The 25,630-nt window shown below is 39.4% G+C and overlaps 2 protein-coding genes and 1 long non-coding RNA gene across 6 annotated transcripts; all 3 read right to left on the minus strand.

Moving 5' to 3' along the window:
- Positions 1 to 408: 408 nt before the first annotated feature.
- Positions 409 to 1,554, minus strand: LOC111898970 (putative germin-like protein 2-3). The gene is made up of 3 exons (XM_023894855.2): positions 1,532 to 1,554; positions 1,394 to 1,440; positions 409 to 966 (listed from the first exon to the last, which is right to left on the minus strand). Exons 1-3 carry the CDS (start codon positions 1,552 to 1,554, stop codon positions 524 to 526), a joined length of 513 nt encoding a protein of 170 aa, XP_023750623.1. The 3' UTR covers positions 409 to 523.
- A 10,567-nt stretch (positions 1,555 to 12,121) lies between these two features.
- LOC111898963 (gamma-glutamyl hydrolase 2) lies at positions 12,122 to 15,942 on the minus strand. Of its 4 annotated transcripts, none has more exons than XM_023894846.3 (10): positions 15,372 to 15,938; positions 15,085 to 15,171; positions 14,858 to 14,974; positions 14,581 to 14,669; positions 14,407 to 14,467; positions 14,203 to 14,292; positions 14,052 to 14,114; positions 12,791 to 12,879; positions 12,494 to 12,586; positions 12,122 to 12,373 (listed from the first exon to the last, which is right to left on the minus strand). In XM_023894846.3, exons 1-10 carry the CDS (start codon positions 15,906 to 15,908, stop codon positions 12,322 to 12,324), a joined length of 1,278 nt encoding a protein of 425 aa, XP_023750614.1. In that variant the 5' UTR covers positions 15,909 to 15,938; the 3' UTR covers positions 12,122 to 12,321. The 4 variants fall into 4 exon arrangements, 2 of the variants coding, with proteins under 2 accessions (XP_023750614.1, XP_023750615.1); XM_023894847.3 differs by having other exon boundaries at positions 12,209 to 12,373; positions 14,885 to 14,974; positions 15,372 to 15,937; XR_006186842.2 differs by having other exon boundaries at positions 12,351 to 12,373; positions 12,664 to 12,879; positions 15,372 to 15,942.
- A 1,110-nt stretch (positions 15,943 to 17,052) lies between these two features.
- LOC128128455 (uncharacterized) lies at positions 17,053 to 19,763 on the minus strand. Its single transcript, XR_008226390.1, has 4 exons — positions 19,587 to 19,763; positions 19,129 to 19,197; positions 18,441 to 18,506; positions 17,053 to 17,725 (listed from the first exon to the last, which is right to left on the minus strand). It is a non-coding gene; the product is annotated as an uncharacterized LOC128128455 (long non-coding RNA).
- Positions 19,764 to 25,630: the final 5,867 nt, after the last annotated feature.

Genomic DNA, 25,630 nt, shown 5'->3' on the forward strand with positions numbered 1-25,630 from the left:
TTGCTCATCACGTAACATTTGCGATTAGAAGAATGGAGTGGAATCTAATGGGTGGGGTGGGTGTGGTGGCGTAAGGAAAGGTGGATGGGAGTAGGTATGGGGTTAGGGTTTAGTTATTATATTTTTTAATTATAATAAGCAAAACATTATTTAAAATGAGACAAAAGTCAATTTGCATAGGTTACGGATTATGGACCGATAGGCAAGTTATTGAAACCATAAGGACCATACTCATCAAGAAAAAAAATAAGTACCAAACTTCTCACTTTCTTAAAGCACGTGGGACCATTTAATCTTATTTTGTCTCGTAATTTGGAACTCAATTGCTAGCACAATGCAAGGAGTTAACATTAGATCATAGTTTTGAAGTTGTTAATACCAAATAAGATTTACATCTAAATCACGGAAACAATAAAATATATATTTTTTATTCAATTTTAAATATAGCAACATAAAAATAAAAAATATCACAAGATTGAAGAGTATAAATCATTGAAAACAACATTTTTCAATCACATAAAAGTTAGAATTTAGATTGAATTTGATAGACGACGTTGACGTCAACTTGAAAAGCCTTTGCAAGAATATCTGCTACGATATCGGGATTTGATCCAAACACAGCATTTGCAATGGTAATAACACCTGGATTTTGACTACTCAAAGCAGCAATAGCAACAGCATAGCCATTTCCCACGTTTTTCTGGAAGTGAATTAGACCTTCTGGGAACACGAAAACATCGCCTTTCTGAAGTAGTTTTGTGATGAGTCGGTTTTCAGGGTTGGATGTGACAAACCCGACTAGAATACGGCCTTCCATAACAGTCAAAATTTCAGTGGCCCGAGGGTGTGTATGTGGGGGGTTAATACCCTGTGGGGCGATGTCAATACGTGCCATTGAGATACCAAGAGTGTTAAGTCCCGGCAACTCTGCTACAGTCACCGGAGTCACAGCAGACCCAACTTGAACTAATTAGTAAATTGGTTCCAATTTATGGCCCATAATCCATACTTGGGACAAAATGACCATTTTACCCCTAGCCCAACTTGAACCAAAACTGAGGCCCAAATCCATAAAACAAAAAGGTCCAAAACTAATAGATCCACAAAGGACCAATAATGGCCGAATTCTCCAAATTGGGCCCAACCCCTATATGGGCCTTATCCTAAGCCCAATAATTCCCTTAGTCCAACAGTTGATCTCAGTTGGCCCAAAAGGCCCAAAGCAACAAAGTGGCCCAAAGATGCGCAACCAAAACACGATAAGTCCAAAGCCCAGCTGAGCGTTGTATGTGGGGCGTACACTCAGCTACGTTGGGCATACTCGATGAATCCAAATCGCGACCACAACCATGTACGTTGGGCGTACCTTCAATTATGCGGGGCGTAAACTAACTTGCTCCAAAACCGACTTTATGGCTTAACCACTTAAGCACTTTGCACCTAAACTTCAAAAAAAAGCATTAAAATAAAGCTCTTGGTGTATAAAGTCGGAACCTTTATGCATTTGCATGACTTAATGGGACCTAAATACCTTCTTAATCCATTAAGACCCATTCTAATCCAACTAGAACATGCATGGACCAAAAGCAAGGATCAAGATACCATTTTTACGAACTTATAAACTCAAAAAGGGCAAGATCTAGCAATCTTAGCTCCTGGAGTGGCTCAAACTTACAAGGAGGATTCAAAACCCAAAAATAAACACAATTCTAACCCTAAACCCATAAAACATAACAAGAAGCCAAGGTATGAACTTGATACCTTAAATGAGCTAGAAATGAAGCCAAAAGTCTGGATCTATAAGTCTTCCTTTGAACCACAAGATAGCACCAAGCACCCTTTCCTTGAAAATGAGCAAAAGCACACTAAAATACACATTTAGATCTCTCAAACACTCAATGAGAGGTTAGGGTTTCTGAAATGAGGCTAGAAGCCAATGGAGGCTGATAAATGAAAGAGCCTTGAGCCTTGAGAAAAAGCACACCAAAATGCACCAAGCACCCTACGCTTCTAACAACTCACCATAGCCTGAAAACTTCCCGAACAAAACCCAAAAATTCATAAAAGACCGAGTTAACAAATTATGCTTATACCCTTGGGCTCCAAAAACACCATCAAACACGTGGATCACTTAAACCATAACATCCACATCCAAAAAGGGCTAAATTCTTTCTTCCCCAAGGCCATAAACCTCATGAAAACTGATGATTGGGTCGCACCCCTAATAATGAAGCAATTCCAAAACTAAGTGTTACAACTCTCCCCCACTTAAATTAGATTTCGTGCTCGAAATCGCTCCTTACTAACACTCGGATCATATTAAACAACCCGAGGAATGCAACCGAAATTTTTTTAGCATAAAATGAGCTTCCCAAGACAACCGTACCCAAACAGAAACCTTCAACCCAAAGAAGAACAAACCTTAGCCCCTACAGAAAACCACTTCTACGTTTCTGAAACCTGTAATCTACATTGTTCTGACTCCCCGACATACCGCCCATGTTGAATCATTACCATGCCAATTCCTCATTGAATAATAGACAAAACATAACACTTCCAACCCTAATTATCTTGATGCTACTGATGTGTCGAAATACTACACCTACTAGTTTTACCAACTATCTAACTAGTTATTCGACTAAAGGCAGTGGACCTTTTTGCAAACTCAGATCGTGGTACATCTTGGTAAAGTGAGAATTATGAACCTCCTCCATCACTGTCTACCGGACCCCTCCGGACATCGAAACCCAAACCCGACCGTGTCGGGTCAATAATCTGCGACTATCCTGAACAAATCGGGCGTTCTCGCCCTTATTCCGCTCCAACTTCCAGTTCCCTGGTCTCATGCCCTCAACCTGAGCATCCCTAATCAAGCTCACAATCGGGGAATCCACCGCTATCCTCATACACCTTTTTGGGGTAGAAGACCCAACTGACTTTCGGCTCAAAGCGTCTGCAACCACATTCGATTTACCAGGATGGTAAAGGATCTCACAATCATAGTCCTTGACTACATCCAGCCACCTGCGCTGCCTCATGTTCATGTTCGGCTGATCCATGATGTGTCTCAAACTCCTGTGATCCGTGTATATAGTGCAACGGACCCCGTACAGATAATGCCTCCAAATCTTGAGAGTGAATACCACCTCTCCCAACTCAAGATCGTGCGTAGGGTATCTCGTATCATGCGGCTTCAGCTGCCGCGATGCATAGGGGCTATCAATCGTCCCCTCTGCATGAGGATGGCCCCCAAGCCTGTGATGGATGCATCACAAAATACTACAAAATCCTCAACTCCCTCGGGGAGCGTCAACACTAGCGCCTCATAAAAACACCGCCGGAGGGTCTCAAACGCCCTCTGCTACTCAGGGCCCCACCGGAAATCCACCTTTTTCCTCGTTAGACGAGTGAGGGGTACTGCAATCTTAGAGAAATCTTGAATGAATCTTCGGTAGTACTCTGCTAATCCCAAGAAACTCCTGATGTCTGAGGGAGATTTCGGAATCTCCCACTGCATAACCGCCTTGACTTTGGCCGGGTCGACCAAAATCCCCTCCTGGTTAACGAGATGTCTGAGGAACTGGACCTCTCGTAACCAAATCTCACACTTTGAGAACTTGGCATACAGTCGTTCTCGTCGCAGAACCTCTAGCAGCTCCCTAAGGTGCTACTTGTGCTGCTCTCGTGTCTTGGAATACACCAAGATATCATCTATGAACACAATGACTAACCAATCAAGCATCGGTCTGCAGACCCGATTCATCAGATCCATAAACACTATTAGCACATTGGTGACCCCAAACGGCATCACCACGAACTCGTAATGACCAAAACGAGTCTGAAACGCGGTCTTCTCCACCTCTTCCTCCCTCACCCTGACCTGGTGATACCCGGATCTCAAATCGATCTTGAAAAACCAAGATGCACCTTGTAGCTGATCGAAAAGATCATCTATCCTTGGGAGTGGATAACGGTTCTTCACCGTTAACTTGTTCAACTCCCTATAGTCAATGCACATCATGTGCGAACCGTCCTTCTTCCTGTCGAAGAGGATCGGTGCTCCCGAGGGTGAACTACTCGGGCGAATAAACTGCTTACCCAATAGCTCCTGTAACTGAGATGCCAACTCCTGCATCTCTGGCGGTTCCATACGGTACGGCGCCTTAGTGATAGGGGCCGCACCCGGCACTAGATCAATCCTGAACTCTACCTGCCTCTCCGGAGGCACTCCAGGTAACTCCTCTGGAAACACATCAGCAAACTCCCTAACCACTGGAATCTCTTAAACGGAAGTATGATCCTCAATCCGCGTATCTATCACATACGCTAGGTAACCAACACACCCGTGTTGAATGAACTGCCGAGTCCTGGCGGCTGAACAAAACCTTGCTCCTACTCCGGTGCCCTCACCATACATTACCAGTTCTCCCCCACTTTGGGTTCGATCTACTACTCGTTGTCCCTCACAGTCGATCATGGCGCCAAACCGGCTGAACCAATCCATCCCTACGATCACACATACTTCCCCCATCGGAATAGGAATCAAATCTATCGAGAAGGATACCCCGAAAATCTCCAGCTCACATCTTCGGTAGACCGAAGAAGCAGAAACCCCGTGCTCGTTGGCGATCAAAACTCGCAACGGACACTCAAGCTCATCTACCGACACACTGAACTCTCTACTGAAATTCTAAGATACAAACGACCGACTCGCCTCCGAGTCGAATAAAACCAAAGCAGGAAAAGAGTTTACTAAAAACGTACCTAAACATAGGTACCACCGATAAGCATAACACAGATATAATAAATGAAACAGAAAATAGAAACATACCAGCAACCACATCCGGTGTTGCCTTGGCCTCCTCGACCGTGAGCTGGAAGGCGCGCCCCTGATCCTTCAGAGGCTCCACCTTGACTGGCCTCCCATCCCTAATCCTCAAAGTAGTCGGTGCGGATCCCTGCGTCGGCTTGACGGCGAGCTGCGGGCAGTTGGTCTTTAGTGACCAACCTGATGACAATGGTAACAAATCCTCATATCTGTTGGAGAGGCGGACTGGCGACAGTCCCTGGCATAGTTCCCCTCCTTTCCACATTTGTGGCAACCACCTCCTGCTCGACAAACCCCAGAATGACCCCTGCCACACTTTCCACAAGTGCGGCTCTGCTGACCCCCGGTCCGAGTATCAGCGGTCTTGGACCGCTTAGGTGTCGTCTGAGACTGTTCCGAAACCTGACGTTGCTCCTTCAACTACAGCTCTATCTCCAACTCACGCCACCTCGTGGCTTCCTGAATATCCAAGAGAGTCTCACAACGTTGCGTAGCAACAAACTGTCGAATATCAGTCTTGAGCATACTCAGATAACGAATCATCTGAGCTGCTCTGAAGCAAACTCCGGTCAAAACATAGCCCTCTCCGTGAACATACGAGTGATCTCCATCACTGACTCCCCATCCTGACCCAATGTCAAAAACTCCTGAGCAAGCCGCTCCCGCTCAACGCGTGGAACGTAGCGGGTGTGGAACATATCCTGGAACTGCTCCTAAATAACAGCAGCTCGCCGATCATCAGTGTACGACCCTGTCGTCAATCTCCACTATTCCTTTGCCCCAAGCCTCAGCAGGTTCAGGGCACACCTGACCTTCTAGTCAGCAGGACATGAACACGTGAAGAAACAGCCCTCCACGTCAAATAACCACCTCATAGCCCTGATCGCATCTTGTGTACCATCAAACGTCGAGGGCTTCGTTTTATCGAAGTCCCGATACTGGAAACCCTGCCAGCTCCTCCTCCAACCCCTGCCTCGGTTACAGCCGATGTGGCTGCAGCGGTAGCTGTCTCTGCTAGAGCTGCATATCGCTCATCAAAGTACTCAACCATCGTGGTCTTAATCGACCCAAACATCTGTGGCAGTTGTGCTCGGAACACTGCAGCAACCTCGTCATGTAGAATCTCCCGGATCCTGGCATCCAACTCCTCTATCCCTATCTATACCACAGGCTCAGGTGCTACCGGCACCTCCGACCTTCCGTCTCCCAATCCTGATCTTAATCCTGATCCGGATCCAGTAGTAAAACGTCTCTTCACCACCATACTGAAAATATAACCAAGACGTCAGATAAACAACATATATCGGGAGACCAATTCCCACAACCCTAGGGATTGTGACTTCCTTGCTACGCGTATGGGTTATGTGCTTTCAGTAGTACGGGCCCATACGACCTCCCACACCTACCCATATTTGTCTCAAGTATCACCACAACGCCCTAATACAACATAATATGTGCGCTCAACCCTCACTCCTAGGGGAATATCGACTATCTCGCAACTGGTCTCACAGCTTCCCACAACTCACATATCCATGAAACTTTCACCAACCCTGCAGCACTAGTGTATGCTAGCCACACATAACGCTGGACCCGATAGACTTTCGAATATGCAATCCTACACTAAGGTCAAATCAGACATTCTCAGACTATAAGATCTTGATTATACACAGTCGTGATGTATACACTAAACACCTATAGTTATGATGTCAATTCCATATACAAGAAACCCTAGGCTAGTAGTATCATATAAGCAGGCAAGTCTGTCATGCGATTCCTGAAGATTCCTAGCCTAGCACTGTAACATCCAAAATTTTCAACCAATTTAAACTTTTCAAAAACAACCCATATTCAATAATTCACTACAAAAGGTTTTCAGTTCATTTATTATCAGAGTATTTCCCAGAACCACATCATAAACACATAAAACATGAGGAGCGGTACGATCACGCCTTTGCCTTGCCACGGTCTCCTGAAGTACCTGAAACATTAAACCACAACTGTAAGCCCGAAAGCTTAGTGAGATACCCCCAAAATACCAACCACATATACCATACACATAACATATCATAACATAACAGAACAGCCATGCACTTCGGGTCTACTGTGTGACTGGTCCGCCGCACCGGGCCTTCAGTCCACCTAGTCCACCCTCCGAGTCTAGCCATATACATCGAGTCTGCAGTGTGGTTGGTCCGCCCGCATCGGGCCTTCAACCCACCTGGTCCACTCTCTGAGTCTACAGTATGACTGGTCCGCCCGCACCGGGCCTTCAGTCAGCCTGGTCCACTCTCCGAGCCTCGGCACGTCTGGTCCGCCCTCGTGGGGCCTACAGCCTATCCGGACCGCTCGCTGGGCCTTCGGAATATCCGGTCCGCCCTGGGTATGTTGGCCTACAGCACAAAGCAGGACCCGCCTCAACCTAACCCTAGTCAACCAACCATGTGCACATAAACATATAATCATATAACAATTAATCACCAATCAACCGATCTAGCAGATCATATACATAGCATACTCCAACCAAGATACCGACCTAACCGGTCACTAACATAGCATCATCCTATATTCCAGGATACCGACCTTAACCAGGTCTCTAACATATACCATCCTAACTACCAGGATGCAAACATATAGCAAAGCAATAACATAACAACTACCCGGATTTCCATCCGATAAAGGGTCGGCCTTGTTGCCTAAGACCCTATCGATATAGTGAGGATAACTCACCTGCAACTGCCGACTGATAAGATAAGACCAAGCGGCTCCGACCACCGACACGATCTCCACCACTAGCCAAAACCAAATAACTGAACTCAATAAATACCAATAATTACCAAAATACCCCTAGAAGTCAACTGGTCAACTCCGTGTCAAAGTCAAAGTCAAAGTCAAACTTCCTGACTGACTCTACTCGCCAAGTCAATCTGCTGACTCGTCGAGTCCCTATGCTCTGAAAACTCTTAAAACATGACTCAACTCGCCGAGTCACCCCAAGACTCGTCGAGTCCAACGATCGTCGAGTCCCATCCTGCTCAACTCACCGAGTCGTCCCTCGACTCACCGATTCACGACTTAACCAGAAAAGGTTAGTGTTCCACGACCAGACTCGCCGAGTCCCAGGCGATCTTCAACAGACTCGTCGAGTTGTTCTTCCAACTCGCCGAGTCCATGCACATATTCATACAACTCGTCGAGTGCACCCATGCGACTCGCCGAGTCTCTTCAGTTCTCATTCCAAACAGAGGCTTTTCAAGCCATGCAGGGACTCCAATCCATAGATACATTCCTCTACAGCCTAACCCTCACATAAAGTTGCAAACTTTACGTGAGAGCAAGGAGATATAAGCCCAAAACACTTCTAGGGCTAGGGTTCAAGACAAAGGGCTTCACCAATGGCTCCTAGATAGGAACTTTATGATCTTCTGGACCATCTCAAGTCCAGATCTGAGGTAGCAACCTCAGATCCAACCTCCAAACCCGAAATAACTCTAGAAATGCCCCCAAAACTCAAGCAACAAAGGATCTAGACTCAAAGGAGCTTAAGCAATAGATTATTACCTCAAATGAAAGCCCCTACTGAAGTAGACCTCAGATCTATACCACTCCCTTGTTGTAGTCCCTTAGTCTTCAAGTTCCCTTTTCAAGATTTCCTTTCCCAAAGCTCCAATTTCACTATCAATGGAGTTCCACTCGATTTCTAGGGTTTGTAGGCTCTCAAGGGTGGTAAGGAGGTTGAAGAAAGGATGTTATGTTCTTTATATAGGGCACAACCCCCGGACTCGCCGAGTCTATCCATCGACTCACCGAGTCGACCTTCCTTATTTACACTAGGAACCCCCGAACTTGCACCTCTGAATTCGGGGTGTTACAAGCACTAGCATGTTGTTCTATCATATCATAATATCAAATAACTGTATGGTATTTTGGGGTTTACTTACAGGCTCCGGCTGATCGTAGCCTCTGCATCCTCCATCCTTTATTTTGAAAACCATTTTAGATTTTGTTCCGAAAATTCCCTTGATTTGAGACTGGGTTCACACGAGTGTTCCTCCAGTTCACTCAAACCAAGGCTCTGATACCAACTTGTAACGTCCAAAAATTTTACGCCAAATTTAAACTTTTCCAATCATAAATAAAACCAGATAATATTTGTTTACAAAATGTTTTCAAATCATTATTCATCAGAGTGTCCCAATAACCAGATCATAAGGATGAGGAGCGGTACGGTCACGCCTTCGCCTTGCCATGATCTCCTGAAGTACCTGAAACAATAAACTGAAAACTGTAAGCCCGAGGGCTTAGTGAGCTACCCCCAAAATACCTATACCACACTGATAATACCATATCAGTAACAGACAATCAACAACATGCTTACTTGGCCATCGGCCTGACTGGACGGCCCTGCAGGGTCTACAGTCTATCTGAATCTGTCCCGAGCCTTCAGCATAACTGGACTGCCACGTGGGCCTACAGTCACCCCGGACCACTCATAGGGTGTGTTGACCTTCAGCACAAAGCAGGACCGCCTCAACCCAAGCAACAAGCAAATAACCATGTACACATAACTAACATATACTGGCATATGCAAACATCAACATATCTATCTCAGTGATCATCAATCATAGCAATCTCTCATAACTAGAGCACCGACCTAGCAAGTCACTAACATACCAATCCCTAAGGATCATAAGAGCATAACATATTGTATATCCTGATTCCGATCTAACAGGTCATAACCACATGTAGCATACCATAACAATAACCACTAAAGGGCCGGCCTTGGTGCCTTAGACCCTATTGATATAGTGAGGATAACTCACCTTGCAGATGTCGACTCAGTGGATGAACTCCAACTCTCGGATCACTGCCAAAAACTCCACCACCTATTACCATAATATAATCATACTCATAAGTTCCCAACCTTTCAAGGTACCCCATAAGCCAACTAATCAAACCCTGGTCAAAGTCAAAGTCATCAGTCAAGGTCAACAGTCCATGTTGACCCTAACTCGTCGAGTACCCTCGGCTACTCGCCGAGTTCCTTGAAGTACTTGTCTACTTGCTGAGTCACTCCGTTCCTTCGGTTTACAATCGAAGCCCTAAGGCCACTCGTCGAGTTTCCTTCTTGCAACTCGACGGTTACACACGCATACATAAATTGGGGAAACCTCAACCGACTCACCGAGTTGTTCATACAACTCGTCGGGTCTACGGAAATCTTCATTGGATTCACCGAGTTGTTCATCCAACTCGTTGGGTCCAGGCTCATCTTCATGTGACTCGTCGAGTCAACCTTGCGAATCGTCGAGTTCCTTCAGTCCTTAACCCATACAGACTTTTTTAAGCTATGCAGTTGCTCCAAATTATAGATCCAAGCTTCTAAGGCCTGCTTTTCTCGTAAAGTTGCAAACTTTACGTGCATGCATAGCTAGAAAGGCTCTTAATGTCAAATCCAAGCTCATAATGGGGTTTCATACTCAAAGAGGCTTCATACATGACCAAACTCGGAGCTTTATGACTCTATAACCCAAGAAGGGTCCAGATCTGAAGTTACAACTTCAGATCTAGCTCATATCCCACATTATCATCTCAACCAAGCCATAAAAACCCTAAATCTCAACCAAAAGAGGTCTAGAAGGAAAACGAAATAAAGGTGACGACTTGATACCTCCAAATGATGCTAACTGAGGTAGATTATGATTCCCACGCCTTCCTTGCTCCTATTCTCTTCCCCTCCAAGTTCTTCCTTTCCAAAAACCTCCTTTCTAAGATTAAGACACACAAGAACGAAGCACCACACGAATTAGGGTTTTCTGAGCTCTCAAAGGACTGCAAAGAGGCCAAAGGAGGCTTATGCTTCTTTAAATAGGGTGTAGAACCCCAAGATTTTAGGGTTTCATCTGCCAGCTCCTACTCGTCGAGTTCTTCATGGACTCGGTGAGTAGGCCACTGAATACGCGATCCATTCCGCTGCTACTCGTCGAGTAGGTATTAAAACCAAATAAATTTTCATTTAAATCGATACCTGAGAATCGGGTAGTTACAGAAACACTGTGTAAGAAAAAAAAACTATTTTTGGAACTAATTTCTCGAAACTTCTAAGTATATACCCCACTCAATAAGTCTTGACTTCATAGAACTTGGCCCATTATTGGCACTCTAAATCGCGTGTCTTATAGCGTAATCATTCAAAAAAATGAAGTGAGCAATATTGTCACATCCGAGCTCATACTAGTACCAAGTATCAAATCTAGTATCCAAATCAAATTTCAAGCACTTAATCTGAAAAATCTCAAGAAATACTCAATATAATATGATTGAAGAAATTAAAGTCGAATGCAAAAGTCCAAGTGAAGTTTCAATCAAGCAAAGCTCCACCAAAAGTCAGCATGAGAAGAATTTGTATGATGTTATATATGATACTTTCAAAGTATTAAAGACATAGGTGTCAGGCCCTTCAAGTAGGCTAATTGTTTTGGTGAAAGTTGATTTGTCTTGTCGGGGTCTCTAAGAATGGGTGGGGTTGGGTAATTATGGACTTATGGTGAAGATAAAAGGAAATAAAATTCTAAAATATGTTTTTTTTTTTTGAAAAATGTCAATTACGATACAAAGTTTATTTAATTTTATAGTTGGTTTTTTAGTCTGCACTATTGAACATTTTCTGACCTCGGGTTCTAGGATTATATTAGAGGTATTAAGACTGTTGTTTAAGTTTGTGATTTCATTGGAGCTTTCTCAATGTAAAGTCTAGTTATGTGAAAAAAAAATATTTTTTTAAATTTTTGCATCCCATTTTTATATTTTTATTTCAAGTTCAAAAAATTTAGTTTCCTTAGTTCAGTTTTAGGTTGTCTACATCTTTTCATTTTGATTATATTATTTAATATTTTTTTCACAAATAAAGTTTAAGCTTGAAAGATTTGTTAAATGTCATTTTATGTATCTTTTATATTAATTTTTATTAGCATTTTTGTACCATAATTTATGTTTTTATATCTACTTTAATGTAAATAATGATCAACTCGTGTTTTTCACCAAAATTTCTCTACTGCTTATATTTTACTGTCATTTTCAGATATTTCGATTGGAACAATATTTTAGAACCAGCTTGGATGCATTTTTTCTAGTTAAGAAATGTTATGTTAAAAATTAAGTAAAATATGTCTGATTATTCAAAAATCCTACATATTACAGATACACGGGTACAGACAATATATATGTCGATTCGGTGGATGAAGGTATGAGTTTGATTATTCAAAACCAAGAGCAAGTTTTGATCAGAGTTTGAAATTTGTTAAAAAGATTAAGATCAATGTCGATTCACTCCAAACCCTCTCCATTGTGAGGTCCAAACGAACATGAACAAGCCTCCGTTCGTGTTCATTCAAATATGTCCTATTTGTAAACATTAAATTTCACCAGATAATATAATCACAAAGTTGAGAAATTTACAAATGGTTTCCATCTTTGCACCATACAACATTTACAAACTAAATTCGTGCAAGGTTTTCCGTGAAGATGTAAACCTCATCATATCCTTTCCTGCAAAACCCCAAAAAACCAATTAAAAAAAAGTTAGCGATGTAATTGTAAATGTTCGTTTGTTTAATTTTTAATTCCCTTTTTTTCACATAAATAGGAACCCATAAAATGTAAAATTACCCGGCCTTCCCACAATAAGTGGGACTGTAATTGTAAATAAGATTATCCAGCACTTTTCTTACAGGCGGTCTGTTTAACGATTTTCTAGCTTCACTGCAAATACAAAATCAAAAAATACATATATGAAACATTCTAAGGTTGATGAGGGCATTTATGTCTTTTGCACAAACCAGAGATCCAGAGAAAGTCTTTCTCTGCACCCACGTTCTTGGGTGAATAAACAAATTGCATTTATTTTGTCTTATTGATTTCAGACCATGCGTCAGTCCAATGCATGTCAAACACAGTAGATCGAACCTCACAAAGAAGTTGGCAACATGTTGAGTCACTTGAACAGCATCATCCGAATGTGGAATCTTCGATAAGCCCCACTCAAAAGCATTTTTCTACATCATATCATGTCAAAATAAGACGTATTTGAAAACAAGACAAAACAGATCAAGTTGTACTGTGTTTGGCAACTACTTGACTTGGGCCTGTGACTAATGTCAAAAAGGGTAAATAGCACAAAAAACATTAAGTTTATACCAAAATTATAATTTGACACTGTGTTTTCCAAATTTTACAATTCTAACCACTTGACCGGTCAGGTTGACCTGCTGACGTAACATGATGACGTGTTAGTATTGATGACGTGGCATACTAACATGACATGTTGACATGTCAAAATTGTATTTTTTTTCCCACAAAAGACACTGAGTTTTTACTTTTTCCAATTTGGACACTATTTTTTTGTTCCAAATCGAACATCATTTTTTCCAATCTTGTTCAATGTTGACCATTTTTCATTTGAAACCGTATAAATATTTTTTTAATACATTTTAAACCGTATAAATACTTTTTTCATTTAAAAACCATATTTTTGTATAAATACAAGGTTTTATTTACATTCAAACCATAATTTTATGTATAAATATATATTAGTTATATAAAAACCATTTTTATATTAAATACGCAACTTTAAAAATGTGGTTTTTAAACGAAAAAAATGTATTTATATGGTTTAAAATGTAATAAAAAATATATTTATACGGTTTCAAATGGAAAATGGTCGGCAGTAAAAAAAATTATAAAAAATGATGTTCGATTTCGAACAAAAAAAATAGTTTCAAAATTGAAAAAGAAAAATTAAACTTAATGTCAAAATCGAAAAAAGTGAAATCTTAGTGTTTTTTGTGGAAAAAAATTCAATTTTGTCACGTCAACATGTCATATCAACATGCCACGTCATCAAAAGTGACACATCATCATGCCACATCTGTGGGTAACCTAGTTGACCGATCAAACGGTCAGAATTATAAAAAACTGAAAAACACCGTGTCAAATTTGAGACAAAAAAAAAGTGTCTAAAATTAGAATTTTTGTGTAAACTTAACGTGTTTTGTACTATTTACCCATATCAAAAAGACAAAAAGCTGCAATTTTTGTCCCATCCAAAAAAGGTGGGACAGATATTCGCTGTCATCTCTTGTTTGTGCAAAAGACATAAATGTCCTCATCCTCATCATCAAAATAGCCCTACAAAGTTTGTCTAGTTTTGTGGTAAATCGGTAAATACCTCTGGGTGCCACTGGACAGCTGTAATTGGATATCTTTGTGATTGAACTGTTGATACATAAACCTATTCAAAATAATTTTCAACATTATAAATCTTGATCTTTATCAAAGATAAAAGTATGCAAAATAGTTCGATAAAGGATTTTAAGCACCTTGTTATCTTGGTCAATGCTGGTTGTCAAGATCTTAAAGAAATTACACAATTTTGTGTTTTCTTGAAATGTTTCTGGAGAAATACCATACTGTTACATTAAGAAAAGAACTATGATTAAGATGGAATATATTATATTTTAATATACTTGTTAAAATATTGTTACTTAATAAAAATTATAAGCATATTCAAGATTTGAACTCACTTTATGGTTTTGCATCACAAGGCAATCTGTACTCAACTTTGCAAGCAAATCAGCAGGAAATCTGTAAGGAAAAAAAAAAACAGTAACTTTGAATGTATTTATTAGCAAAAAGTCATGTGCTTTATTACTGTAAGTAATAAAGCTTTCTTGTTAAGAACAAAAAGTATGTAATACCTTTGAAACACTGTTCCTTCTATGTTTGTCATGAATTGAAGCGTGGATGCTTGATCTGATGCACTAAATTGTTCAAGGATTTTATTATTCTGGTAACAAGGAAGTAGAAAGAAATAATTACATTTACACCCCAGAAAAGAAAAACAAGATTGAAGAGAGGAAATAGATAATTTGATTAACTTTATTGCTAAAGATTAAATGAAATTAAGAAAGGAAGGAAGGAAAAAAGGTGTATGGAAATATCACCAAAAGATAGGTTACAGTGAAAAGAACGCACACATATATATATCTGAACATGGCTTACTTTGCTAACAATCATAGTTAAGAGTTCAAAACCTAAGCAAATTGCAAGTAATGGAAAATGGTCTCCTTCATCATTCTTCTTCAGGACTTGCTGCAAATTAAGTAACAGAAGACATGAATATCAATCAAAAAAGTTATGAACTGTATGTGTTTCACTCCAATTGTTCCTCTAGATTTTCTAGTTTTCAAAGCTGCAATTACCTTAAAAATTCCCTCAACAACTTCAGCGTAGAGGCCACTCTTAGCCCATCCACCAGTGAAAAGCACTCCATTGACGAGATTTAGTTTCTGTAATCCAATTGCAGAGTTAGCTTAACCTAAATTTCCAATTTTCAAATGCTTGAAACAAAGAAGATTGTAGTGATTTAATTATCTGTTCAAGCAGACTACGTATATAATTGATTGTTTGATAAACTCCCAAATTTCACTGTCCTTGTTATTGATTTCGAAAAACGAAGGTTCATTTACAGAAAGGAGTAAGAAATTACGCTTTGTAAAATCTCAGGAGCTTCGTTATAGATGAGTGGAATAACCCTAGCACCAGCTGATTCAACGAACTTTACATAAGAGGCAGCAATATACGAAGCATTGGCGGCATTATTAAGTCGACCGGAGGCACCATCGCCTGGATGGCTTAGAATTCCGATGATCGGACGGAAATTCAGCTTGGAATCCGTCGTAGGACACGTAGACGACAGTCTGGAAACGGAGTCAGAAGTCAAGACGTTAGTTGACTCGGAAGAAGGTTTAGCAGAACTAACTTCTTTACAGAGAGAAATCAGAAAAGGAATCCAGACGTAGTTCCACACATCCGATGGGGTGGGAGAGGATGTGGAGGCAGAATTCGAGGTGGTAATGTGTTTGCTAGCGGTGGACACAGGTGAGGAGGGAGGCGGTGGCGGTGGTGGTGGTTGATGTGACGGTGTCATCGGAGAAGGAGGTGTACGGAGGCGGTGGTTTGTGGTGTTTTGAGTTTTGACATGGGAGAAGTGAGAGTGTACGATTGCCGGTAGTAACGTGATCATCGTGACTATATACTAAATACTATACTGTTTTTTTTTTTTTTTGTAAAAGAACATGTATAAAAATAAATTAAGCCTATAGTAACTGGACACGTGTTATACTTGGCATCCTTATCCAATACTTTAACTCGAAAATGCAATAATGCTAAAAATTAAAACGATAAAACAGAACTGAAAAATGAGTCAATTTGAATTTGAATGGCTTGAAACAATAGTAACCATACCACAAAATGTATATAAAATAACAAATATGTTCATGACTTAATGATCTTAGCCATGATTTGCTTAGTCTATGGTTGGTTGTTTTCACTGAAAAATTGTAATCATTACTGTAAGATGTATATAAAATAACAAATATGTTTCAGTCTTATGAACTTAATCATAATTTGCTTATGCTTATGGTTTCACCATACCAAATCCATATTTGTTTAGAAACGTTCAACCCACATATGGTTACACTTTCATAGGCAATATAAGTTTGAGGATGATGATCAAGGGTCATGGTGGCTAATTTGCGAGGTACTAGAGAGAAGATAGGAGAGAAAGAGTAAGCTCTTATTTTATCAATTTTTTGATACTTTACATAAAAAGCGTGGGATGTGAGTGGTAGTGAGGAGGCCATTTCTGGCGGGTGAGGTGAGGAGCTAGTTTTGGCGGAGTAGCTTTTGCAAGTGGTGGCAAAGGAAAGGAGATCAGAGGAGAGGAGGGGTGAAGTGTAAAAGGGTAGAAGGGCACTTATGTGCTTTCGAGAAGGTCGATGGAGTGAGGGGCGGTGGTTGCATGAGAAAAATAGAAAGATAAAGGATTCGTCGACTAATGTTGATAGGCAATTTAAAATTATATAAAATAATAATTGATTTAAAATATACATTATCAATTTTGAAATGAGACAAATCAACAAATAAAGAATGAACTAATAATGCATTCATGTCAAGGAATGAAAAGCACGGACTTGATTTATTAAATCCTTAACACATATTCATATTTGGATGCCTACAAAACAATCCAAATCATTTTTGGTATATGTCCTAAAACATAGTTAGAAATTAAATAACTTTGGATTTTCAATTAATATAATATAAAAGACGGAAATCGCATACCATCACATGGGGTCAAAATATACAAAAACAAAATCATATCCCAATCATAAACGGAATTACACAATTCTAAATTGGCCATATTACACTTTAAGTTATACAAACTCAATTTATTTACTATTTTTGCCAAATAAAACCCATTACATCCATCGATGTGGCCTCTCACCGATTACATTACCATATTTTTACACTTTAAGTTTTTCTGCCACGACGTGGCCAAGGATGGCCACAACGTGGCGACCAACTAAAGGTTGACCTTTAACTTCTTACCGTTAACCGTTGACTCTGAGAAAGTTTGACCTTAGGTCATTTGGGGTATTTTTTATTAATAGATTGAGGCTTAGTCCATGTTTGTCGTATATGTGATATGTAGAGTCGGCATTTAGAGCAGTGATCAGTTCGTCTACCTTTTAGACTTTGAGGTGAGTCTTCCGTACTGTACGCGTGGATCGAAGGCACCAAAGTCGGCCCACTAGATTATGTTATGTCACACCCCAAAACCGGAACGGCGGAAACGTTCGAGGGTGGAGGACGTCATGTTTAGTATTGCAAGACATGCATCATAGTAATCAAAGTAATGAACAACCATTTCATTAGAAAGAAAGTGTTTACGAAGTGTGTGTTCACAAAACATAGAATACATAAGCAAATAACAAAATAAGACTTGAAGTTATACTGCTCCATCTTCTGAATTCCCGGTGCGAGTACTTGTCTACTAGTTCCCTGAGAATACAAGTTATTTTGAAAGAGTTGATAAGCAATTAAGCTGGTGAGTTCATAAGATTTTAGTGATGTAAGTAAGTTGTAGAAAGTTGTAGTAAGTTGTAGAAAGCTTAGTAAGTTGTAGCAAATTGTAGGTTTTGTTTAGAACAGTTCGCCTGTTCCTCTAAAAAATCCTATATTTCCTACTTTTATGAAAGATAAGTAAAAATGACTCTACCATCCTTTCTATGAGTACTAAATGGATACAGGTTATATAGAACTCCGAGTAAACAAACAATCAATTGTGTGTATCTGCCCTAAGCCCACAACCAAACAAGGAACAGAAAATGAGGCGGAAGGCACACATCCCATTGTTTGTTAGATCGTCGTTGTATATAACCCAGTCGTATTCACTTGGTACTCACAGAGTTAATTGTAATAGTTCCTTTATATTTGATGAAAAGATTCTTTAAGAAAACCCTTATTTCTTATAATAAAAATGGTAACCATAGTGGTTACTGTGACATCCCCAATTTTCACGGCCAGAAAAGACCGATTTTGTTTATGCTTTATAAAAATCAGAGTACTTCATTTTATAAAAATGTTGCGGAATTTGTTCCCAGAAAAACATGGTAAATACGTTATTAAAACATTTTCGATGAAACGTATTTATTTCATTTTAAAACGTTTGGGATGTCATCGTTAATACAGAAACATAAGCATAAACAGAACTTACAATTATTTACACTAGTGATCTACATCTCTTTAAATCTCTCAGTGTATTGTGACTTCATATCAACACCTGTGATAAAAATAAACTGAGTGGGTCAGGTTGGGAAACCTGGTGAGCACATAGGGTTTTCAACCCACAATAATATAATTATTATTTTTAAACATCAAACAATCAACCCAATTACCCATTCCCGTTATCCTCACATTACGTCCCTAAAACATCTAACACGAGGGACCTAGTCAAAGGACTATCATTGGGATGGAGTATATCTGGTGAGCACACAGTTCACACAGTTCGAATAAACACACAGTTCGAATAAACACACAGTTCGGTTAAACACAAAGTTCGAATAAACACCTACAGGTTGCGAGCCTGTTAGTGTTCCACTGGACTGTCTAGAATAGTCTGTGGTCGTCATCTATACTCCGCTAGATGACTAGATCATCAAGAACATCTATAACGAGGCATCTCATTATTTCATTTTATCACACAGCAACTAATACATCTACCCATGTTTTACCCAACACATTTTGTAGATATAAAATACATATACAGTTTAAATCATTGAAAACATGTATAAAACGTTCATCCAGCATAGATAGTAAGTATACAGATAATATACACACACAGCACGTAATTTATATAAAATACTTCATATCTATGTGTAAGCTGAAAGTAACTATGCACTCACCTGAGAAGGTGGTGACTCGGTACTCGGACAGCGCTTCGTTTACTTTAAAATAATTTCCTTTGACGAAACCTAGTATTATCACCACTAGATTTTAGTCTAATATTACCGTGACTAATTATTAGTCTTATTATTATTATTATTATTATTATTATTATTATTATTATTATTATTATTATTATTATATAAGCGTTTAAACAATACTTTCCAACTACTATGTACAGACAGGGGCCAGACATAAAACACCGGAGGGCAGGACCATTTTGGCGTATAGCACTTCTGAAATCCAACAACCCTATGCGGTCCTTTAAACCAGATTCCCCGTACCGCGAGTAGTTAAAAGATATTATAACGACACTTATATAAGTCATAATAATAGCCCAAATATTTATTATAAATTTATAATAACAATACTAATTTTAAATATAAACTATATTTAAAATAGGGTAAACATAACTTACTTTCAAGGGGATTTTAGCTAGGAGTCGGGCTCTGCAGGGGTAGAACTTCGTCGCTGAATCTTTCTAAGAAAGATTCGTGCAGCGCTTCAGCGCTCACCTTACTATACTAAAACTACAGAAAGAGAAGTCGAATCACGAGGGACCGAAATGCTCGGGGGATAAGGAGAGAAAGACTCTTGAATCAAGAGAATGGTGCAAGAAATATGAGAGCCCAAGCCTCTTATTTATAGTAATTGAATTTACAAAAACTACCCTCCATAATTACTTAATGACCTTATAGTTATATAAACAACTAAACACCCCTTTATAATACTATTTTAAATAGATTTAATGATATTTGCACTAAACTAATGTCGAAAGAACTCAACATTAGTCTTATAATGACCGCATCGTCGATACCTTTCTAATGATATATACATATGTATATATATGTGTACGTATACATGATTTATACTTTATTTTAATACGTAAATATACTACTATAATTTGTAACTCGCTCATACGAACTCCGTTTTTGACGTTATTTATATCCACGCGTAGGTGGAGACATACTCTACAACTTTCGTTTAGACTCCGTTGGTTAATTTTGACTTTATTTTTAAAGTTATATTTTTAACAGGCCAGGACAGGATTGGTCCGTTAAAATCTCATAATTTCTTTATTCGATGTCCATTTTCGTCTGTATTTTTATCGTTACGCTACTAATAACGAGATCTTCGATTCTTGTTTAGGTTGTGTCGGCTAAAAATCAATCGATCTAAAATTCGAATTTCGGGCTGTACACCGCTAATCCGAAACTTCGAAAAATCATAACTTCTTCATACGAAGTCAGATTTGGGCGTTCTTTTTATCGATGTTCTTAGTTTAACATATTCTACGACTTTTGTTTAGAGCGCTAAGGCTAAATCTCTATATATCATAAATTTACTATTTACGCTTCCCGGCGCCGTGCCGGTTCCGACGCGAAACTTCGACGGGTCATAACTTCTTCGTTATAACTCGGATTTCAGCGTTCTTTATATGTACGGAAACCTTGTGACATATTCTACAAATTGGTTAAGATTATTTATTCTAAATAATCTTTTTGTCAAAAAGTCGTTTTCGACCCCTATTGCCTCTAAATTGACTAGCCCGGATCTGCGGGCGTTACAGTTACTTCTATAATCACTTAGTTTATACTAGCTATATATAATCTAATATCGATTAAATAGTTAATTGTGTGAATCTGCCCTAAGCCCACAACCAAACAAGGAACGGGAAGTAAGGCGGAAAGCACACATCCAACAACCTATCGGGTATTAAATTATATATATAACCCTGATGTATATACTAAGGTATTATAGAGTTAATCACCTAAGGTCCTTTAAGTTTATACTTGGTTTACTAAAATGGATTAAACCCTTTACTGGTAAGTTTCTAGTTTTGTATATCAAAAGTTCTATTTGAAAAGTATGTTTTGTACTAGAAAATTGTGCATTTAATTAGTGTCCTATGACCTGACCCATACCTGGTACCCCTTATGATGACTTAATGTATATGTAACATATATAATACTAAGATCGAATGGATAATAGGCTGGGTGAATCCGCTCTAAGCCCACAACCAAACAAGGAACAGGAAATGAAGCGGAAAGCACACATCCTGTTACCTATCGGATCCTATTAATATATATCCCTTGATGTATACATTAAGGAATCATAAGGTTAGCATTATGATCCCTTTCTACTGAATGTACTAGACTCGATTGTTCTGATTGTTGTTTTGTAAAATGTAAGTTTTCCCTAGTTTATAACTATCTTGACTTGAAAATAGTTTGCATTAACTTTCAAGTGGAACTGTCACAATATGAAAGTAATGGGAAAATGTAAGTGCGCAGTTGTCTTTTAAATTGACATCCTGACATACTGATTACCTTAAAACATGTATGTTTTATAAAGGTCATAATGTGAAGGCTAGTACCCATACTATACGCTCTCCCTGTCAAGAGATTCTGGGAACCAAATGCGACTTCCGCAAACCAGTTACTAGGTCGTGTAATCCACATTTAAAGTTATGTGATCATGTATACCCAATTTAACTATCACCTTTTGTTTAGAACAATGAGTTAGTGATTCATTGGTATAATTAGATCATGTAGTTGTTCTCATGCTATAGCAACTTAGTATTTTCGTTCTGTTATAGTATCTTAGTATGTTCCTTTTGTTATCATGTATAGTGTATACTATGTAACACCGTGAATTTCAAAACAATTTTTTTCGCATAATTTAAAACATATTCATTTAATTTTCATAAACATCAGTGTTTGAAACTCCAATCAATGTCATACAACGAATCCCAAGATCACATATCATAAAAATCCCATGTGTGTGTACTGATCAAGCCGGCGCCTTCCCACGGTCATCACTAGTACCTGAAACAATAAACACCAACATTGTAAGCACAAAGCTTAGTGAGTTCCCCAAAATACCACACATAACACATATTAGCCACTCGAGGCTATAACTCTGTGGGTCCGTAGACCCTACTCTGTGAATCCTCTGGTTCTAACTCTGGAAACCTTCCGGTTCCAACTCTATAAATATGCACAGCATAAATCACATAGAAATAATGCAGTACAACACAAAACATACATATAGCATACAAATACTCTGTCACATAACTCTGCTTACCTACTCAAGGTAAAGTATAGTGAGAAGACTCACCTCGTGTATCTCGATAACTCGCGAATCCTGGAAATCACTCGCGCTCGATCCTCCGAGCTATAATCCTCTTATAACATCATATACCTCTAATTAACACTTTCACAACTAAAGTTGACTACCCCTATCAAGTCAACACTGGTCAACTCTGGTCAACGGTCAACTTTGATCGGACTCGGCGAGTGCACTAGAGCAACTCGGCGAGTCTATACGTGTTCACTGACTCCCTAGGATCCTCTTTTGACACGTCGAGTACTTCCCTGACTAACGAGTTCCACCTGGCATGAATCGCGGGGCCACCACGACTCAACTCGTCGAGTCTCAAGAACAACTCGGTGAGTTCCAGCTTGACTCAGTCCACCTATCAACCCTCTCTGACTCTCCCTGACTCACTGGGTCAACCCATAACTTGGTAAGACCACTCGCTGAGTGGTTAAAGGCAATCTTCATGCTACTCGCCGAGTCTGTTCTTTGGACTCGGCGAGTCTAAGCCATGCATGAACTCAAACTCACTACTGAGGTCAGATCCGTTCCAGTAACTCATAGATCCAGTCCTTCCAAGCACATTTATCATGTAAAGTTACAATCTTGGCTACCATGCAACGCTTACGAGGCTTTTTTTGGTGAAATGACATCTAAAATGGTAACCTAAGTCCCCAACTCAAAAGGATAGGCATAAAGCAAGGCATTTGGGACTCTCTGGACCTACTAAGATCCAGATCTAGGTACCAATTCCCAAAGGGACCTCTCATACTCAAATTACAAGGCATACAAGGCATGAAGAAACCCTAGATTTGACCATATACATAAAAACACGAGAATAAGCTCTGAATAATACCTCAAATAGCTTCCTCTGCCAAAATGGAAGTAGATCCAAGCTCCCCAACCCTCCTAGTTTGGCCTTCCTCTTCCCTTCTTGCTAACACACACAAAGATGATGAATATGTTGGATTAATGTCTAAGTCCATAACTATATTTGGTATGTACTTGACCCGACCCGGCATGGTCCATTTGGGTTGCACTTCACCGACACAATTTATATGGATAATCTTTTGAGAATAGTATGTTTATGATTAATATTAATATATTATAAGTTCTAATATATTAATATGGAATCATATTATTTAATTAGTATTGATCAAGAATTAATTTATAATTAATTAAGTGATCAAAAGGAACTAATTAAATATGGACTCTTATATATATGGAATGGGCCAAGTTCATTTAGGTTGGGCTAAGCTTTCATGGATAGTCCATGGGGTGTTTAACCCATGGATCCTAGGAAATGAAAGGTCATGGGTATTAGGGTTTAACCCTAATCCTCCATACTATATAAAGATGTCTTTGGTTGGTGAAATTGGCACTAGTGTGATACACTAAGAGGGCTAGCCGATTTCACTAAGAGAGAACCAAGTATTCATATTCTCTAAGGTCTTCCAAGGTATCTTGGTGATTTGTGATTCCACTTGAGGCTTCCACACTATTGGGGCTAAGCTCTTAAAGCTTGAAGACATCAAGCTACATCAAAAGGTATGTCTTCTAACTAGTACTTTGTAGATTAAGAACATCATAATATGCTAGTTAGGATTAAAGCCTTGGAAAGTTCTTATTTGCATGTATAATAGAGAAAACATAGATCCAAGGTTTATAGGGTTGCATGTACACCATAGGAGTGTTAGAATGCTCAAAACCCAACAGAATAATGGCCTTTTTTCTCACTCACAAGGACTCACAGGTGCTCTGGTGCTCTCAAGGTCGAAGGTAGCCGCAATGATGGGTTATAAGGCCCTTTAAATAGGGCTCAGGGCCGGGAAATTAGGGTTTCATTAAACAGCGTGGACTCGCCGAGTCCGGACGCGAACCCGCGTCCAAATCCGCGATCCTACTCGGCGAGTCTAGGCTCTAACTAGCCGAGTCTCCTCACAATTTACCAAAAATAACAAAATGAATAATACATGCGAATCTGGGCTGTTACATAGTATGTCTTTTTGATGTATTGTATCTACCTCCCTGTTTCTCTTTATAGTGTGCTCTAATATCTAGTATGAACTGAACCTCTAAACTATACCCCTTATAGTTTACTAGTGTTTTACTTGAACTGATATTGAAAAGTCTCATTTTACTACTAACTTATGCTTGTACTTTAAAAATAGAGTTTTGTTAAACTATAAAGTAACATAACTTTAAAGGAGTTTTTGAAATGTTTCGATCACTTATAAAAGACATAAGCAATCTTTGGAAAGATGTTTATAACAAACATTTACACAATTATCATTGTGTTCAACTTGTATCCCCCCCCCCTAAAAGCATTTAAAACAGTTAAAAGATTCATTACGGGGTATGAACTCACCTGATGTGGGTGATTCAAACGAATATGTGGGTAAGGATGAGAAGTTCCACGAATGAAGTCCCGAGACTTAACGAGTTTAGAAGCAACCAAATGCAAGGAAACACCTCACGGGACTAGGAAACACTTTGACCAAGTGTTGGAATCACATGTGATTGATCAAAGGAGAGTTTACGGCCACCTATGGAGTTTACGGCCATGTGTTTACGGCTAAGGGAGTTTACGGCCGTAAACTCATGGTCAAACATGCTAAAGTGTGTGGTTTAAGGTCCTACAACATCCATTAAGGGTTCAAGGTCAAAGGCTTGGACTTTAGAAGGGTTTGCGGCCAAAATGGCACACTTATAGGGGTTGACGGTCAAAGGAGATTGCTTGGCCATAAACTCCTTTTGTTCTTGCATTCTTGATGGTTTCAAGGCTCTAATCAGGTGTTTCAACTAGATAACAAGCTAAGGAGAGAGTACTTACGATATAGAGGCTTGAAATGGTGATTAAGGTCGAAGAACACTAGTGTGTGCTCTTGGTGTTTCTTGAAGATCTAAGAAAAGTTGATTTCCATGGAGGAAATCAAAGAGTGTAACTAGGAGATGAAGTGTAACAACAAATCAAGGAAAGAACACTTACATTTATGAAGATCTAAGTGAGAAAGCTTGATGATACTTGAGAGAGAAATGGAAGTTCTTGAGGTGGAAGTGAAATAATGAAAGAAAGGTAAAGGATATGAGTCTTTATGGAGGAGTTTACGACCAGCCTTGAGTTTACGGCCGTAAACTCTTGTGCCTTGGCCGTGAACTCCTTTTTGGTGGTGCTTAGGCTTTGATGTTGCTCAATAACTTTAGCAGGTACTTCCCAACACTTATTCCTTAAGTATACTAGGCTAAAACTCCTTAGAATGACCTTTAACAAGGCTAGAACTCATTACTAATGAGTCTGACACTTAGTTGAGTTGACTGACTGAGATTTCAAAGCTAAAAATTTTCAGGTTGTCACATGCTATG

Source organism: Lactuca sativa, chromosome 9 (genome assembly GCF_002870075.4).
Source record: "Lactuca sativa cultivar Salinas chromosome 9, Lsat_Salinas_v11, whole genome shotgun sequence".
In the NCBI taxonomy this organism is placed as follows: Eukaryota; Viridiplantae; Streptophyta; class Magnoliopsida; order Asterales; family Asteraceae; genus Lactuca; species Lactuca sativa.